Source organism: Perissodus microlepis, chromosome 16 (genome assembly GCF_051167445.1).
Source record: "Perissodus microlepis isolate ML-2025 ecotype Zambia chromosome 16, ASM5116744v1, whole genome shotgun sequence".
In the NCBI taxonomy this organism is placed as follows: domain Eukaryota; kingdom Metazoa; phylum Chordata; class Actinopteri; order Cichliformes; family Cichlidae; genus Perissodus; species Perissodus microlepis.
Window position 1 is genome coordinate 21,344,478 of NC_140476.1, and position 20,103 is coordinate 21,364,580.

Sequence of the window (20,103 nt, forward strand, 5' to 3'; positions counted from 1 at the left end):
GTTTCATATTGCCGCGGGTCAGGACTGTTTGGGTTTTGTTTGACAGCTATGTTCTGTTGTTGCAGGCGGCAGCGTTACGGTTACCATGGTTACAGGGTGACGCTCTCTCTGCGACTGTGTGTTTCCTGGGTGAGAGAGCGCCTTTTTGTTGTTGTTGTTGTGCTAAGCTAATAGGCAGAATGCTACAGGCATAGCCCTAAAGAATGTAGCCTCATGGGCAGTGTAGTCCGTGCTGCAGGGAGAATGGACTGCCATACCCGTTATGTGTCTGTGAGCGCGAGGAGGGAGAAAAAGGAGAGTGGAAAACTACGAGTTGTCATCGAGCAGAAACGGGAGCTGGAAGCATGTAAATATAATAATAACCACTGCAGCCAAGAAGAGTGCCTGACGAGCCCAGTTGTAAGTAAGCTATTAAGACTCGACTGTACACTGTGTTCGTGTTTTCCTCCGAAACAATAAGTTCTGTTGGAGCAGCCTTTCAACGCCTCTCTCTGTCTCTCGCTAGCAAACTTGACCCAGACAACAAAGTAAAGCTATTTTTTGGCTACGAGCCCGACACGGAGCCCGACACGGAACCCGACGTATTAGCCAGAGGTCCCTTTACTACGGTTCGGAGCCGCGGACCTTCAGTAATAGTAATAAATCACACAGTAATAGTACATTCATGTAGTTGTAAAAAGCATGATAATATATTAAGTAATCCAAAGTATTCAGAATACGTTACTCTCATTGAGTAACGTAACGGAATACGTTACAAAATACATTTTGGGGCATGTATTCTGTAATCTGTAGTGGAATACATTTTAAAAGTAACCTTCCCAACACTGCTCAATGCATTTAGGCATGTAGATATGGTCAAGATGACCTGCTGACTGGAAAAAATGCTGCCTGGTCTGACGAGTTCCATTTTCTGTGGTGACATTCGGATGGTAGAGTCTTAATTTGACATAAACAACATGAAAACATCCATCCTGCCTGGTATCAACAGCGCAGGCTGATAGACTAGTGGTGCTGTTTTCTTGGCAAAGTTTGGGCTCATTTATACCAATTAAGAATCATTTAGACTCCACAGCCTACCTGAGTATTGTTTTTGATCTAGTCCATTCGTTTATTGACCACAGTGTACCCATCTCCTGATGGCTATTTCCAGCACAATAATGCACCATTTCACAAAGCTCAAATTAATTCGAACTGCCGTCTTGAATATGACAATGAGTTCGCAAATGACCTCCACAGTCTCCAGGTGCCACTGCAACATAGCACCTTTGGTATATGCTAGAGTGACTGACTGACCTCTATGATGCATGTGCTGCAAGTTTGTTTATAGGACAATCAAGACTGCCAACGTGCTCATATGTCACTGCCTGATCTGCACTTCTGTGCATGTGCAAAAATGCATGCACTTCTGGTCATTTTTAGTCTTTGTATTTCCAATTTAGCATTGATGTTAATGTCATCTGACATCTGTGTTTAATGTAAGTAATGTGGAGGCTATATAGTTTTGTTTGCTTCTGCAAAGAGGTCTTCTACACTTACCTACGTGTTTACTAGCAGGACACACAAGTGAAAGTGTTGAGTCTGTGTTTCCACAGGCCCCGCTAGTTTAGAGACTCATTCCTCATGAAGAACGAAAACAAGACAGAACATCTTCAACCGGTCTTTTACTCGCTAACGAGGAAAGGCTTGGTCAGAACCAGGTGGTGGAGCTTAATACTCCTCACCTGTCTCTAGTCCAAGTCCTTCAAAGAGCAGCTCCCCTCGTAGCTATTTATTCCCATGACAGTTACAGTTTACACCATACAACACAAGCACCTCCCATCGTAAACCCCTCCTTGGTTACAAAAGACAAGGCACTGTGAGTGTGTGAGTGTGGGCTCGTCTAATGCTGAACAAACTCCCTCTCCATGATGTTTGAGTCACTGTGGAGTGGCTGTGCCAGATTCTAATTAGAGCTTCATTAGTTTCATCTGTGTTCACAAGCACAAGATGTGCACATAGATGCACTTTCAATACGGCTGAACATATATTAACATGGACACACAGACAAAAGCTGAAAACTCACAGTGGCTTGGCATTTATACAGTAAACACACATACTGTTACACAAACACTCCGACTGGAGAGCGCCGATCATTACCATGACACATCTGATGGTCTAAACTGTTTCTGAGCTATGTTTCACCAGCTGACACAAATAAAAATACCCATATAATACAGTGCACAGTTGCTTGCTTCCTCTTATTCCAAAAGCCCAATAAAGGTCTCCTCACCTAGCCTTCTAAGACATATGGGATCATTAGCCCCCCACCACCCACTCTATTGTTTGTCATGTCTACATCCACAGGTGATTTTTATGTCTTTCCTTTTCACTCATTTGCTCGTCTGTCTGCCACTCACTCAATGTCTCTAACCATCTCCCTCTACATAGATTTATATCTATAGGTTTTCAACTCCAGCACAATCTTACAACTTTAACAAGTGCTTCATCACTCTTGTCAGAAGTAGTTACAGGAGTCATGACACACACTTCCCTAGACAGGAGGAATTGATGGGAAGCCATTAGACTCTGCTGATCCTAGAGTGAACAGAAAGGCCTACATCACGGCATTCATCTGCTCCTTGACATTGGAAGCATGGCCAGCGGTGGCTCTTTAGACAATAATCGAATGCAGCATTTCTTTACAGGTATTGCTTTACATGTTTTTAGTGTTTTGAGCAGTTGTTAAAGGAGCAAATGTTAATGACGAACTTAACAGCTGTGACTGCTTCAACATCTGCCCACAGTTTTAATTTACAATCAGAAAATCTGCCAAAAGGCATGCAGACTCTAAAAATTGTTAATGGAGTTCTGTCATTAATGGCATTATTAGGAGATGCATATGGCTGCGTAAACACCAGAATGGATCTATAGCTTTATTGTTGGTAGTGTTACAGTTTTAGCTGTGCGCCTGTTTGTTGTAGTGTTGAAATGTGTTAACAGAGCTCCTGCTGTCCTGCCGGCACTGGTGACCATCTGGACTGAATCCATCACTTCGTTCTGTACTTCCTTTGTGGCCCTGACTCCTAATTTCTCATTATGGCACCGCGGTTGTGAGACCACGAATTGGAGAGGCAACTGTACCAAAAGATTGTGTTTCCTATACATAAAATACTTTTTTTTTTATTGCATATCATTCTTTTCCATGTGAAAAGAGTATACTTTGCAATAAACAAAGTTATAAAACCTAATCTAATGTTTGTTGATATGTAGTATCTTTTATAAGGGAAACTATTTCTCATAAAAGTACAGTATTTATGAAGTACACCGTTACGTTACTTTAAAGAAATATTGTATCAATATTTTTAATAATATCATTTAATGTGTTTTAATAAGCCATGTGGCTTTGCGGCAGTTGATGACTGTCTTTATAGTTTCGCCCTTAGAATATTATTAGTACAATGACAGGGAAGGAACATCTGTTGCACGCTGTCATGTTGGCGTGCTATTTGGATGAATTATGGCACAGGGTCACTGTTCTTGAACTTCCATTCATAAAAACGTCTGAGCAGTCTTCTGCACTCAGTGCTCTACATAATGTTTCACCATCTGAATCAGGGTTGAATTAGGTCACTTGTGAGGCAACAAGTCTATATGTTATTCCAAAACAAAACATTTGAGCTACAGCTGAAAAATTACAGAACTTTACTGCAGAGCTGTTTAAAAAAGTGGTGTGGTAACCCTAATGAGACTTGGAAAAGGTGTCTTTAATTTAGTCCTCTTTGCAGTCTTCAGTAACCGAACACAAACGAGGCTAAAATGACTGAGGCTGTTCTGTGAACATCACTGAAAATTCCAATTAGAAGGCTAGGATCAAAATTTGTGATATTGAGCCCTACTCCCAGCCTTTGTATCTCTAATGAAATCTCGCAAGCTGTGCTCTTGATCTTTTGCAATTAAAGCCAAACTATGTAACATTCTGTTGTGATTTTTTCCCACAAAAACAACATTTTTATTCCATGAAATAAAAAGGATGCATCATTCATCGTGAGGTTTATTGTTATATTTTCTAAAAATTGGCTGGATAAAACAGCATGTAGCGGCTGAAAGAAAGCATGATGTGTGTCATCAGAAGATTTCAGTTATATTTTACAACCAGTGAGAACACAACTTCCTAACAGACACCAGCAAACACACTGTAAATGATGCTATTAGTTTCCTGACCTTTTATGGCTTTCCTTATTTTCTGTCATATATAAAATATCACAAAGGTGGACTGTCATATTAAACATCTCCAACAAGTCTTTATGAGCCAAATGATGGATCTAAATGCTTTTCTTTATTTTGTCATAATCTGGTCCTCACAAAAAATAGACTTAAAGTTAGAGGAGCTAAAACACTTGGTTTCAGACAAATGATGGGCCTGCACTAAGGTCCAGTATAAATATATAGGGATTATTTTAGACTTCGAATTATGCAAAGCTAGTACAGAGTACACAAATAAATATATGGAGTCAGAAAAAAAGCATTAAAAGTCCCACTGAAGGAAGTTAGTACAGTAGGTAGTGTTACAGCTCGCCTCTTAGGCTACATCATAATGCTGGTTTGCATAAGGCATTTTTTTATTTTGTTGCATGCATGACTGATGTTCCTTTCCACACTCTTTCACAGAACCCAACTGAATTCCACAGTGTGCGATTATCATGCTAAGGCTGCTGTTGTTGCTGTTCATAAAAGGTAAGTCTGAAGGTAAGTAATGGCTAATGCAAATGTCAAACACTACATGCATTCCCAAATGCATACAAACAACCAAGTGCATACATGCACTACATCAAGAGTCACCCTCCTGTCAGCATTTTTACACTGAATTCAAAGCTAATAAAGGTAGAAGTGCTGATTGAGTGCTTTGACCTCCCTGGAGTTGGTGGAGGTTAAACGGTTGCAAGCTGGAGTCTTTTTCTTTGCTTTTAAAGACCTGACATGTTCCCTGTAGGATGTCTGATGCTCTCTGACCACAAATCAACCATCAATTACAATCCAACAAAAACTCATGCACACACCATTACCAACACCACAGTGCTAAAAATCTGGGACAATATATTTGTGCAAAGCCAGAGGGTTACTTTAACAGAAGCTTAACAAGGCATACTGTTAAGCAGAAAGTAGAACAAGAGAAAGACAAATATGCGTGCAAATGGGAGTCGTGAGCTTGACATGTGAGCAAAGGAGACTGCAAGAATGTTTGAAGAGCTACTCATCTCTACAGTCCTTCAACAAATGCATTTATTAGCAAGCAAAAGCTCTGAAGACTTAAAACACGAGTGGCAATTGCATTTAGCTGTTTAATTCTATGGCCTCGTACGGCCTTACTTCGAGATTAAAGGACCTTTTTTGTCTACTCAGAATAACTTGTTACAACATAGCTGGAACCAAGGTGCCACCTTATCACTTACAAAGGCAACACTGTTGGCAAATGTCTAAAAAGGAGGACGGTTGGCAGCTTGTTGGCAGGCAGTCACTATAGAGGATAAATGATTCTCTGACATTCAAATACAAAAAAGGAAAAATCTATTGGTGAATGCAACACTTTATACCAACTATATATACATATATACAAAGAGGAAAGGGAAGAGGGAAACACAACCAGTCATTCAGAAGCACATATGGGGATTTTGAGCTGAACACTTACTGAATATTGTCTTTAATACTGAGGCTTTCAGAACTTTTATCAGTGTTTATTTAGGCATTATTATAGTACATAAATACAGATTTTAAGACCACATTTTTAGGGTTTTTCATCTTACCTCATCGAAAAATATTTAAAGCCAAATTACCCTCCTTTTCTGTATATATAATTCACAAAACTCTTGTGTCAAAGACAACAAATTATTCAGCTTTGATAAAAGGGAATAATCTGGCAGCCACTCCATACAGTGACATCTCCTAGAGAAGCACAGTCGACATCACATTCCCTAAAAATGAGGCGACATGAGATATCGATAGCTGCATTATTTGCATTTTGAATATGCCCACCTTCAAAGCATAGCAACAGAGGGGAACACTGAGGATTTGACAGTAATGACTAATCATGGACCAGTGATACAAAGCGGGCCTCTTCACAGGGAGCCTTTGATGCAGGTGAATCACATCCTAAACATACTTATTAGCAAGAGTGAGGGAGGAAGGGTGAGGTGGGGAGAGAAAAATTTGTTCCGCACGTTAGCTGGCATGCTTGGGTGCACGAGAACAGAAGGTTGGCATAATGAATTTTGGCGTGCAAGCGGCTGTTAATGAAATAAAGAACCCCACCCCAACAGAGGCGTGAATGTGTGTGTGTGGGTGCCTGAGACTCTATTCATGTTTGTAAAAAGTGAGGGCTGGTGAGAGCTGTGTGAGTTTACTACAGAGGAGAAGATGAAGAGGGAGGTAGAAGAGTGAAGGAGCAAAGTTTACTACTATACAGAACATAGAGGGGCAGGTTGTTGGACTCGTGTGGGCTGTGTAAAGAAAAAAATCTGCATCAACATTCACGTACAAGTACTGTGGCTCAGGGCCTGCGGCGTGTTGCCTCACAACAAGCTGGTCCTGGGTTCAAAACCCAGGCAGGCCCTCTTTGTGAAGTTTGTGAATGTTCTTGAGGCTACCGATTATAAAACAATATAGTGCTGAAGCAATATCATGATGCAAGCACTGAATGTGGATGTGTGCAACAATGTGAAGGCGCTGAAGTTGCAAACACAAACAAGTGATGACAGGTGGATGAAAGGAAGACACTGGCTGATCACATATGGCAGTTTTTATAGCCTGGAAGACCCAGAGGTGAGCTGCTTTAGCTTAGGGCGCTAACATGTCAGTGAATTTTCCTACAATATATGCTAGAATGGCCTTCCAGACAGTGGGAGGATTGTCACCGGGGAGCAAAAGTATCATAACGTACCTGGTTTGAAGTGGCTCAGTTTATGAATCAAAGATTTTTGCTGAAACAGCATAAAATATATCCTGTTCAAACCGGCCCATTTTCATTCCAGGTCATCAAACACTACGGTTTTGTCAAAGCTGTTAGCCACTCTGATATGCACAGGGTTTGCTTAGTAGTACTGAGAGCGGGTCTGTCATTCCCATTTTGTCACACACAGCTTGTAAAGGACCACTTTGCGCCACACTTAAATGCACAAGATAAGCATTATATATTTCAGCATGCAGGGTTCATGTATTCTAACCCAAATCAGGATCTTCTTCTCTTTATGCAGTAAAAAGTTAGTGCAGACAAGAAATTAGTGAGTGAAAACAAAGTAAAACACAAAGATTCAACAACAGAATATTAATCCCAGTATCCCCAAGCTAGAGACTTGCGCAAGTGTGCAAACTACACCACCCCCGCCCTTCTAACCACCTGATGTCGCTGAATATTGCAGCATAGCTGTTTAAATAGTTAAGATATATTTAGGATATTGTAGTTTTATATTCATGTGGCATATAGTGCGTTCTCAGTAGGCCAGGTGGTGGCTCTGATGTGATTTTGAAACTCTCTGAAGATAGTCTGTCCCCACCCTCTCAACACGGGTTCTCTAATTGAGTGTTAATTTGGTGCTAATTATGTAACATGTTATCCCAGCGAGACGCCCCAGATGCCACGAGACGAAGGCGTGTGGAAGAGTGTGTAGAACTGCAAAGCAAAGCATTTAGGGAGACGCGATATGATGCCGGTTCTGCATCTGCTTCGTGAACTCAGTAAATCACAATGCTGAAAAAAAGAAAACAAATACACACACTCATACATCCCACATAAGGAAACATTCAATCAATCCAGTAGTGAAAAGTGTGCTCTTTAAAAAGGCTATCCTCACACGAACTGTAGCTGCTTGTTAAACAAATATTCTTCTCTCTACAAGCGAGTGTTTGAATAAATCATTCAACAAACATTTCCCTGTGAAAATGTGGACCTTTAAACACTTTTTCTTTTCTTTCACTATGAAAGTAATAAACACTGATTCTGGGCTATTTTTTTGAGTGGTCGGGCCCGGGGTTGCGCTTTTCTCCCTCTGTTCTGTTTGCTCTTCAGCATACAGTAAATATAACACGATTAGGAAGAAGATCTCTCTGGTCTTTTATTCATCAAAGTTGGAGAGCTTCATGCAACATATACCACTGAATATTCTGCAGGGGCGCCGATGGAGGCTGTTACGATTTAGGAATATGTGTGTAGTGCTTGCTTATTACATGAGAATGTGAAGGTATGCACTTGACTGTGAGTCTGCTGCTTTGATCAAAGGATAATGCTCTCATATTTTAACCAGCTCTGGGGAAAGACCAAAAACATCTATACATTTCTCAGTGCTTATAAAATAGTCTGCCTTACACTCTACTGTCTAAATCTCTACAGACCTAAATCTTTAAGAGAGGTAATTTTAGATCTAGTCAATTTAGTTTATTGTAAACATTCTTTGAACAACATTAACTGTTATATTTACAGGAAACTAATTTAGGAAAAGAAAAATACATGTTTAATAGGGTATTGAATTTTTAATCTATTTTGAGGACTGTTAGTGTAATTGACTCAAACTAAGCTATGTTGTGGTAAATCAATTGAGGTCAACTAGAGATGCACTGTACTTTTTATAACTATTCCCAGTTTCTTATTAATGATTTTCTTGCAGTAAGAACAAGGATTTATCCTCTAGTGGGCTTTTTCGGGTTTTTTGTACAGTCTAATGATGCAGTCACACATGGAACTCGCCCAGATACACTATTACTAATCTCCACTAATGATGCTATGCATCTTAACTCAGTGTTATGGCTTACCGCAACTTTGCTATTAGTAACATGAGTATACTCACTGCCCATAAAGCCCCTTTTCCATAAGTACATACTTGGTTCGACTTTGCACGTTTCGCCATGGTTTTCAGGGTTTTCCATTAGTTTAGTTACACCTTGACAAGTTACACCTTAATAGTACTGGGGTGGATCACTGTTGCCCCCAGAAATGGCTTGGATCTACATGACAGTGTTGGAAATATTGCTCAGAGATTTTGGGACATACTGACATCATAGCATCAAGCAGTTTTTGCAGATTTGTTGGCTATACTGATCTGTAGGCTTTTGTGGCCATTTGGGTGCAGTGAATTCATTATTATGTTCAAGAAACCAACTTAAGATGCTTTGAGCTCTGTGACACATTATCCTGCTGGAGGCAGTGTACCCATCTCCTGATGGCTAAGGTCATAAAGAGATGGACATGATTAGCAACAATATTGGCTGTCGTGTTTCAGTGATCCTCAGTTGGTACTAGAGGACCCAAAGAGAATATCACCACCTCATTACACCACCACAACCAGCCTAAAGTATTAATGCAAGGCAGGATGGATCCATGTGTTTGTGCCATTTACACCACATCCTGATCCTAACATCTAAATGTTGCAGCAAAAATCATGGCTCAAACCAGGCAACATTTTTGCCAATCTTCTATTGTCCAATTTTGGTATTTGTGAATTTTAGCCTCAGTTCCCTGTTTTTAGCTGACAGGAGTGACACCCGATGTGGTCTTCTGAAGCATTCCTCTTAAACCCTTGACATGGCATATAGGGATATCCCAGTGCACAAGCAGTTTCTGGAATGCTCAAACAAGCCCATCTGGCTCCAACAATCACTTCAACAGGTTACCTTGACGATGTCTGGATATCTAAATGCATTTTGATGCAGCAATGTGACTGGCTGATATTTGCATAAACCACTAGTTAAATGGGAGGACCTAATGAAGTGGCCAGTAAGTGCAAGTCTTTTAAAATGACAAGTCAGAAAAGGTAACTTGCCAAAAAAGGTATGGCTGCAATTAGCTTAGTTAATTTGCTGCGAGTTATTTATCTGCAACAATACAACCAACTGATAATGTGGATTTATTTTCACCAAATATGGAACAGATATCTTTGAGAAAGAAAGAGAGCACATCACCCATTTCCTTTTCAATGCAATAATGGCAGGGGAGATGACTGTAGTTAGTTTAGCACTAACAGAACTCAGCAACCCCTCATTCAGCACTCAGCCTTGTCTGCATTCACTAATAGATTTCCTATTCTTGTCTAATTAATAAGGGAAGCCTTTTCCCCCTGAAAGGCTCCCAGAGCTATATTGAGGGGTGGAGAGGTCGCTTGGAATCCATCAGATGTGATGCAGCTAATCAGCATAAAGCCTGCTTCAATGCACTGCTAAACAACGACTGTAGGAATGGACCCAGCCTTCATAATGCACCACACCGGGACAGGGAAGTACAGAGATAATTCATAAACAGTATTGTGCACTGTCGAGTTTTTAGAGAAACTGCACTTACTTACTTTCTTTATTATCTGTTAAGCAGTTTTTCTAGTCAGAATTTAAAATGACTAGCTGAGGAAAAGCAACATTGTAAGAGGGAGAGAACGCTAAAGGATTTGTGGGGGAGAATATAAAAAATTTAGAATGTGGGGGAAAAGCCCACAAAACCACTCGCATTCTACCTTTCTGAGCAACAACAACGGCAGCAGAGAGAAAATGCACAACTCAGGGAGAGAGAAATAAAGGAGACCAGAGAGCAGGACCATATACAGGACAAGAAAAAATGCTATGATACTCCTCACACCCACATCATTCTGCAGCAAACTGGCAAGTCAGTAATAAAAGCTGACTCAGTCTCCTTCTGCAGTGCACATTTTACTTCATTGTTCCACGCATTTGATTAAAGTACAAAAAAAATATCTGTTCCTGACACACTGGGGAGCAGAGATGGCCATAAAGACAACAGATGAGTCAGGGAAGGCACTTCCTATTGATGTTGAGCATCTGACGAACTAGACAGAAGTGCCAGATTGTAATCTCACTAAGGTCAATCAAAAGCATTAATCAGCATAATCTCACCTGCACCTACAGCCCACGTATCTGCTGGCTACCTGGAGCCTGGCAACATCCTTCAAAGAAAACTGCCATTTGGGTGCTGCTGGCACCCGCTACCATCATCTAATCAGTCTCATTGGTACCTGATTCAGAGAAATCAGCTCTTCTTTAGCTGATACAAGCAAGGAGACTTGGACTGTGTGTCCAAGTGGCAATTGGTTTATGCAAGGAACAGGTGGAACAGAAACGCATTCATTTGCAGTTACTGCAGCTGGGAATGTATTCATGAGTGGGAATATGCAGTTCACACGTAGGGATGTGCAGCAGTTACATGGATGCAGTGATGTGCACAAACACTCTGTACTGGTGTACAAAGTATGCACACATACACACACTGTAGATGCTGACACTGGCATCTTGGACGGCCTCTCAAACTGTGTAGCGATGCCAGAAGAGGAGGAGAGAGAGAGAGCGAGAGAGCAGGAAAAACATCAATGCTGCTGTAAAGACATTATTTTCATTGTGTACCAGGGAAAGTGGTGGCACCATAAAATGGTAATGACAGTTAAGGCGTTTAGTCACGGACTTACTGGAAGGTGCTGAAAAAACCCACACACCCATATTTTGACATACATAACATTCTTTGAAGCGTCAATCCTTAAAAACCTTATGACCTCATTAGTGGGCATCTGTATACCTTCACCTGTCAAGATGGAGTGAATAAAATTGATCTCTTCATTACAATGCAATGTTCAGCTGGGAAACCTTGGGTGATGGCATTCATATGGATGGTACTTTGACACCTACTGCCCACCTAAACATTAGTGTAGACCAAGCACCCTCGATGGGAAAGACAACCTTTAACGGCAGTGCTCACGCCAAGTGGGAAAATGCATCCTACCACCCTTGAAAGGCTTTGATGTGGCCTCCAAACCTCACTGATCCCAATCTGATCGATCATCTGAAAGATGCTCTGGAACGAGCCTGATACACAGAGGCCCAAAGGACTCGATGCCAACATCCCAGCGCCAGACACCCCAAGACACCCGCAGAGACACAATGATTAGCAATTCCACATCTGATACATACCTCTTTGTGTGTGTGTCTATGGAGACAGAGATGCTTTGATTGGGCACTGTGTGTGTGTCAAAGGTGTATAGGTCAAGGGTGACATAAATCTTATGAAGATCATTAACTCCAGGGAGGGGAAAAATGTGATGGTAGTTTCAAAAGCTAAAACAGATTATTTACCCTTGTATTGTTGCTATTTTTTAGTTTGGTTTGTACCGTATTGACAAGAAAAACAGTTTCTATCATTTCACTCAAAATGACATTGTTATACTGCCAAACTCTCTGAATAACAGAAAATTTTAACCTTCCAGATTTTTCTTGGAGCAACCTACAAGGTCTTTTGGCACCCTGAAATATTGCATTATCAGATTTATCTGCAGGCTTTTAAAATCACAGACAGTCTCTCCACTCACTTTTTAACTGTTCTTTGTCCTGCACCTGTATGCAGTTGAGTAGATGTGCATATTAATCACATTAAGTGTTTGAAAATATGCCAACAGATGCTCAAAAACACCTTTCTTATCCCTTTATTACTCACATCAGGGCGTGTCCATGAAGGCGTCCACAGTCACTGCAAAGTTGAGATCAAGTGTGTGGTGATTTCTCTGTTTTGTATTGTCAACGTTCCCTGTGGTTGTTAATGGTCATACTCCCTATCATTTAATTGGACCAAAGCCTTTCTTGAGTTTCTTTTCTTGAGGACAGCGTATAATGAGAGGGTTATTCAGAGTCCTCTAACTGACCTTCAGCCATTACATACTCTGTCATAAGAACTGTGCTGCAGCTCTTCTTGAATATACAGGGAGTGCAGAATTATTAGGCAAATGAGTATTTTGTCCACATCATCCTCTTCATGCATGTTGTCTTACTCCAAGCTGTATAGGCTCGAAAGCCTACTACCAGTTAAGCATATTAGGTGATGTGCATCTCTGTAATGAGAAGGGGTGTGGTCTAATGACATCAACACCCTATATCAGGTGTGCATAATTATTAGGCAACGTCCTTTCCTTTGGCAAAATGGGTCAAAAGAAGGACTTGACGGGCTCAGAAAAGTCAAAAATAGTGAGATATCTTGCAGAGGGATGCAGCAGTCTCAAAATTGCAAAGCTTCTGAAGCGTGATCATCGAACAATCAAGCGTTTCATTCAAAATAGTCAACAGGGTCGCAAGAAGTGTGTGGAAAAACCAAGGCGCAAAATAACTGCCCATGAACTGAGAAAAGTCAAGCGTGCAGCTGCCAAGATGCCACTTGCCACCAGTTTGGCCATATTTCAGAGCTGCAACATCACTGGAGTGCCCAAAAGCACAAGGTGTGCAATACTCAGAGACATGGCCAAGGTAAGAAAGGCTGAAAGACGACCACCACTGAACAAGACACACAAGCTGAAACGTCAAGACTGGGCCAAGAAATATCTCAAGACTGATTTTTGTAAGGTTTTATGGACTGATGAAATGAGAGTGAGTCTTGATGGGCCAGATGGATGGACCCGTGGCTGGATTGGTAAAGGGCAGAGAGCTCCAGTCCGACTCAGACGCCAGCAAGGTGGAGGTGGAGTACTGGTTTGGGCTGGTATCATCAAAGATGAGCTTGTGGGGCCTTTTCGGGTTGAGGATGGAGTCAAGCTCAACTCCCAGTCCTACTGCCAGTTTCTGGAAGACACCTTCTTCAAGCAGTGGTACAGGAAGAAGTCTGCATCCTTCAAGAAAAACATGATTTTCATGCAGGACAATGCTCCATCACATGCGTCCAAGTACTCCACAGCGTGGCTGGCAAGAAAGGGTATAAAAGAAGAAAAACTAATGACATGGCCACCTTGTTCACCTGATCTGAACCCCATTGAGAACCTGTGGTCCATCATCAAATGTGAGATTTACAAGGAGGGAAAACAGTACACCTCTCTGAACAGTGTCTGGGAGGCTGTGGTTGCTGCTGCACGCAATGTTGATGGTAAACAGATCAAAACACTGACAGAATCCATGGATGGCAGGCTTTTGAGTGTCCTTGCAAAGAAAGGTGGCTAATATTGGTCGCTGATTTGTTTTTGTTTTGTTTTTGAATGTCAGAAATGTATATTTGTGAATGTGGAGATGTTATATTGGTTTCACTGGTAAAAAAAAATAATTGAAATGGGTATATATTTGTTTTTTGTTAAGTTGCCTAATAATTATGCACAGTAATAGTCACCTGCACACACAGATATCCCCCTAAAATAGCTAAAACTAAAAACAAACTAAAAACTACTTCCAAAAACATTCAGCTTTGATATTAATGAGTTTTTTGGGTTCATTGAGAACATGGTTGTTGTTCAATAATAAAATTATTCCTCAAAAATACAACTTGCCTAATAATTCTGCACTCCCTGTAAAAGAACTGTGAGCACTTTCCTTTTTTCTCACAAGGAAAGGAAAGGAAAGGAACATGTCTGCAAACTAAAAGGTTTGCAACGTCAAAAGTCACAACATCATCAAATCAAAATACTGTAGCCTACATAGCAATGAAATGTCATTAGAATTAAAACAAAAAAACCCCCCCAAAAAAACGACACTAATCTAAGTACAACATTACACAGTCAGAAATAGGGGTACGGAAGGGGTACATTACTGTGCCCCAAGGTACAAAAATGACATTAATACAGTCTAAGGACAAATATTGGACCTCGGGGTAACTATCTGTACCTTTTTTAGCGTCTGAAAGGTACATACATGTTCCTTAATTGTGAAAAGTACTTATTTGTACCCATTCTTTCAAAAGATAAAGTACAGGTTGATTAAGCTCTTTTTGATTAGAGGTTTTTTTTTTAATTCTTTTTGACAGTAATTTATTTGCAACTGTATTGATTTAAGCATATATTTTAGTGTTTTTATTTTATTTTTTATTATTTTCATTGCTGTTGTTGTTTTTGTATTCCCTGAACCCCCCTTATTTTTAAGCTGCTTTAAGAACAATGAATTTATTTGAAAGAAAAAAAAGTAAAAATGCATTTAAACATTTTTTTAAGAGAGTGTTTTTTTTAAAGTATAACTATTTGGATGAATTGCAAAAAAAGCACCCTTATTGAACTCGGAGTGTGAGTTGAGCCCATCCTCACAACATCAAACAAAAAGTAGAAGCAGAAACTCAACGAATAGCTGGTGGATTCTAGAACTTTCTGTAAATGCAGCAGGTGCCATTTTGTTTTATCAACGGACGGAGATGGATTACGAATTTGCAAGTCCTGGTGTGCTCTGTTCATTTCAACCGAGGAACTCTTAACAAAAATACAAGAGTGGGGCTTAGATGTCACCGAAGCTGAAGCTCAGCGTTTCAGAGGTAAGTTTTATTTAAAGAAAAATGTAGCGTAATTACTAATTATTGGTTTAGCCTAGCTTAACGTATATTAGCAATTTAGCTAGTTTCGGCACTCTCTTAGCTCAAATTATGTCTTTTTACAAACGTTTTTACAAACGTTTCATGTGTAAAGTTGAGGTCACAGTTCTGAAAAATGTTTACACATAGTATTTGTATAAGTTTGAACTTATATATGTGGTTCGGCCACAGTCTATGGGTTCAGTAACCCCTGCGCAGCGGAACGGCGCGAAATTTGATTTCCTGGTAGCTGAATGCAGTTTACCGTTAGTGTATTAATGGTTTAATAAAATCACGTTTTTACATCCATTCCAAGGCCATCAACACACATGGGCGGCTGAATATAACGTTTAAAGGAAATATCTTGACGCCGCACTTGCTTAAAATATAACAAGGGTGTCGCAGCTGGGGTTTGATAGTCGCGTTTTAAGCAATGTGGGAACTTTTTCAGCATGTAATCTGAGCTTGTAATACGGTCCTGCGGGTGTTATCGCTATAAGTAATCGGTCTGAAAGAACAGACGGCAGAAACTGTCGGAAATCTGGAGAAAGGAGTCACCTTAGTAGTGAATATTAACAAATTACAGCATTCTAGTCTTTTTTTTCTTCCAAACTTGAAAGGGCACAAAAGCATGCTCAGACTCTGCTCTCCTGTGTCCAGTAGTCCCAAACAAACATCTAAATTTAAAAATGATAACTTTGCATATCGAGAGGATTCACTCTAAAAATTTGGTTTATTTTATTTAATTTACTGATTTTTTTAATGAATATTTCTTTGAACTGAAAGAAGTTGTACAAAAGGTTTTAATGTGTGTGATATAAGGTTTTTACCCATGTAAAAATGTGGTGATAAATATCCTTACATGGAATTTAGAGTTTGTACTACCATTTATCTTGCAGACAATCAGGTTGATGGTGACACAGTTGACTGCGGTCTTACTGAGACTATGGTTGCATACCTTTTCCAAGGATCCTTCAAAAAGCAGGTTAAATTCAACCAATTTGTGTCAAGGATGAAGGAATCTTCAGTGACGCTGACTCTACAGACTGTCTCTCCAGAAGACTGGCAACCATCTACTTCGTCAACTTCAATAAGGTATTTTCTTATTTATAATGAAGTTAGTATGTCTGAAGCATACATGTTGGCCGTTATGCACTTTTAGGATTTAGTTAATATGATCATTGTTTCTACCATATGTATTGTTACTGTAGTGTTTTATACTTCATGCAATAAAAACAAACACTTAACTGTTTTCACAGCAATGAAAATACTTTGAGACTGCCAGCCTCTTTTGAAATTCCAAGATTCCCCAAAAATCTGCAACTAAAACTGGACAACAAAGAACCGTGCCATAAAAATCCAAGGGACAGACACACAATAATCAGAGTTCTATATGAAGCTGTGGCACAGTATACTATGTAAGTTAATCAGGGTAATGTTAGCTTGTTGCTTTAGAAAAAGCTGAATCTGTCATATTGAAAATAAACGCTACATTACTAAGAAACAATAACTGACACTTGATAAAGTTTGTTTGTCAGCAGTTGCTCTAACACTTATGTTTCTTCTGATATTACAGGTATCCCACAAATTCTGAATATGTGCAAGCTGTGAAGACGCTGGTAATGAAGTATCCTTTCCTCATGGATCGTGAGGGAAATGGTTATGTAAGTTAAATTTAAAATTTGCATAAGGTTCCTTCAAGATTACAAAGTAAAAGTGAAGCTTTTTTCGATCTTGTTTTGTTAGTAAGACAATCTGTAGCCTCTCAGTAGGTTTGTATGAAGTATGTTTACTGATTCTTTGTTGGGTGTATTTTGTGTAGATTGTTTTTACAGTAACTTATGTTTCTGTTCAACAAGCACACATGGCATATGTCTTTGAGACGTAAATTCAAATCAGAGCGGGCACCACTAGTCGACAGTGAGGCGTTGTAAGGAGAAGTTTGGTTCTACGAGGAGAGGGCAGCCTAATAAATGTCAACGAACAAGTCAGAGAAATGTTTGTCAGGTTGGTGTGAGGGACATCTTGAGCTATAAAATGTTCTTGCCTCTGTTATTACATCTAAAACTAAGGATTAGGGATGCAACTGTACCCCTTTTTTCAAACCGAAACAATACCAATACTTGGATTAGAGCACTTGCTAATACAAAGTACCAGTACTAATACTTCTACCTCACAAAAAATTATTAATTGGAAGCCACTAAAAGAGGGTGAACTAGATTAAAAAAAAAAAAAAACATTTTAAATATGACTCCAAAACTAAAATTTCAAGTTAACAATTAAGATTTTATGTGAAATTATTTCAGAGTTTCCATATTTTAAATATTGGTTCATGGTATCGGTTAACTTTAACCGATACGAGTTCTTTGTGATGCACAGATCGTGTCAGCTCTAATTGTATATTTAGTCTTATGTTGGGTTTCTAATCTGTTTTGACTTTCTCTTCTCACTCTTGCTTTCTTTCAAGGGACCATGCGTCCAAGGAGAGGATTTATTATCCATAGACGCCCACTTAAAGGTCTTACAGTGCCAATATCAGAAGATGCAACCAGATACCATGGTGGTTCATAACCGTATGCAGCAAACGTTTGCTTGGCGGCAAAAAGAAATTGCAGATGGTATGCCTGTGGAGGATGTGTTGAAGAAGTACCCCTTCTTAGGGATGCCTACTGGTGTAAGTCAGAAAGCTGAATTGAACTTGGAAATAGCTGTCACATTTAACATGTTTATAGTAGTAAATTTTATTTGCCCTTGACCTTGCTTTCTTCATCTGTCCCTCTTTCCTTTTTTTGTATGTTCATGTAACTTCTTACAGTATTGTTGTTAAATTCTATAAAAAAATAATTATGCAGCACCATACATAATTAATATCAACTTTAGATTATTTCATTTTTATACACTGTTATTTTGTACTGAAAATGAATTTTTTACTTGTAGCTGTGCAACGAACTCGGGTGGATCCAACCAACAACGGGTAATGTAAGCCAGCGATTTCGTGAAGGGCTCTCATGTGTTGCAGCAAAGGTGATTGACCTTACACGAGGGAAAACCCCACTCTACCAGCTCTACCTTGATGCAAGAGAGGAGGCTCTCACTGATGACCTACCAGGTATTTGCTTTTTTTTTTTTTTTTTAACTTCAAGGCTTCCATTTTATATAATTTTTATAGGTAACTGGAAATGCCAGATAAAATGCATGGGTGATCTTGTGTGTTTTTTTTGGTTTTTGGTTTTTTTTGGCAGATCTTGACACAAGGGCTGCACTTTTATTCCTGCCATACGTCTTCAAGGAGAAACTGGATCTCTTTGTCATACTTGGAGAGGTGTGTGTATTAAAATATTTAGTCCATATAAAAGGAAAACAAATGTATCTTTTGTTAAGAGACTAAGATATTGCTTTCCTCTACCTTCTCTTTTGACTTCAAAGGTTCATCCTAAAACCCCCTATCCAACTGTTCAGCTACTTCATGAAGACTGGAAACCAGTGTTCTCCAGAAGCGCTCCAAACATTATGAAGTTGGATGGCAGTGAAGTGTGCAGAAGCTCGTGTATTTTTGAAGGAATCATCTCTTCTTTCTGCTTGTATTTTGTCTTCAACCTTGCTTATCCAAAACATCTGAAGAACACCCTGATTTTTCTCCAAAAGTACATTGTGAAAATAGATGAGGGTGAGGACCGGCCTCTGCCAATCACAGTCACCAGACAAATAAATCTTCTGTATTGACCACCATGCCTCAGCCATATCAGTGCTCCAAATGTGGCAGAAGAACCTTTAGTTTGACAAAGCTTATTCAGCACATAGGACTTATTCATTCCCATGATGCCAATTTTGATATAACCTGTGGACTCAGTGACTGCTGTTCTTCCTTCAAAAAATATGAATCTTTCAGACGACATGTGCATAGGAAACACAGAGAACAGGTGTTGTGTCCCCATAAAGACTTAGATGAAAATGAGCAGGAGGTAGTCAGTCCACACCCAAATGAATTTGCAAATGACATAACTGAAAATATTGAAACCCCTCCATCCTGGGATGAATTTTTGATAAATTTCAGAGACAATCTTTTCAAGTTCATTCTTAAGTGCAGAGAGAAAAATTCTTTACCAGTCTCTGTTCAGGAAGAAATTGTGGAAGACGTAAATTTTCTGATGTGTTTTTTCAAGGAGAACTACGATGCTTTTATAACATATCATTTAGAGAAAATGGGTCTTGACGTGTCTTTGTGTCCAGAGCTTAAAAATGTCCTGCATTCAAATGAATTTTTTGAGAAGGCTTCAACAGCTATTCAATCTCCTTATTTGGTCAAAGAACATTGCAAATCAAAGCTCAACATGACAGAGCCTGTTCATTGCAAATTAAGAGACTCTGTGGGTCATACAGTTGGCTCGTATTCATATGTGCCTGTTGATAAGGTGCTAAAAAATTATCTTTCTCATGAAGACATACAAGATCACATTTTTTCAAGTGGCAATTTGGAAACTGATGAATTTCTAACAGATTACTCTGATGGAGAAATCTTCAGACATCAATTCTTCAAGGATAACCCAAATGCACTGCGACTCCATTTTTATGAGGATGAATTTGAAGTACTTAATCCCCTAGGATCTAAACGATCCAAACACAAACTTAGTGCATTTTATTACACTGTAGGCAATTTGGACAAAAGGTACACTTCTCAGCAGAGACACATTCATCTAGCGTTATTGGTACGCTATTCTTTCATTAAGCGGTGTGGTTGGCATGTTATCCTTAAACCTTTGCTTGATGATTTGGAAAAACTTTCCACTGATGGCTTTACTTTTACCATTGATAAAACTGAACACACTATTCATGCTGCTCTTGCAACT

The 20,103-nt window shown here is 39.6% G+C and overlaps 2 protein-coding genes across 11 annotated transcripts in view; one reads left to right on the top strand and one right to left on the bottom strand.

The window, feature by feature from the left end:
* il1rapl1a (interleukin 1 receptor accessory protein-like 1a) overlaps nt 1–20,103 on the bottom strand; it is a 184,522-nt gene that overhangs the window by 71,864 nt on the left and 92,555 nt on the right. The window lies entirely within an intron of this gene.
* On the top strand, nt 15,015–19,513 carry LOC146370875 (sterile alpha motif domain-containing protein 3-like). Of its 4 annotated transcripts, none has more exons than XM_084954863.1 (8): nt 15,015–15,220; nt 16,156–16,351; nt 16,516–16,674; nt 16,833–16,920; nt 17,724–17,930; nt 18,194–18,365; nt 18,499–18,578; nt 18,683–19,513. In XM_084954863.1, the coding sequence occupies exons 2-8, from the start codon at nt 16,203–16,205 to the stop codon at nt 18,977–18,979; spliced, it is 1,152 nt and encodes a 383-aa protein (XP_084810989.1). In that variant the 5' UTR covers nt 15,015–15,220; nt 16,156–16,202; the 3' UTR covers nt 18,980–19,513. The 4 variants fall into 4 exon arrangements, with proteins under 4 accessions (XP_084810989.1, XP_084810990.1, XP_084810988.1 ...); XM_084954864.1 differs by having other exon boundaries at nt 15,020–15,220; nt 16,225–16,351; XM_084954862.1 differs by lacking the exon at nt 15,015–15,220 and having other exon boundaries at nt 15,248–16,351.

Coding starts and splice junctions, on each gene's coding strand:
- LOC146370875 (XM_084954862.1), top strand. CDS start 16,119: ATGGAATTTAGAGTTTGTACTACCATTTATCTTGCAGACAATCAGGTT. Junction 16,675..16,832: donor GCTGTGGCACAGTATACTAT/GTAAGTTAATCA, acceptor CTGATATTACAG/GTATCCCACAAATTCTGAAT. Junction 17,931..18,193: donor TCTTAGGGATGCCTACTGGT/GTAAGTCAGAAA, acceptor TTTTACTTGTAG/CTGTGCAACGAACTCGGGTG.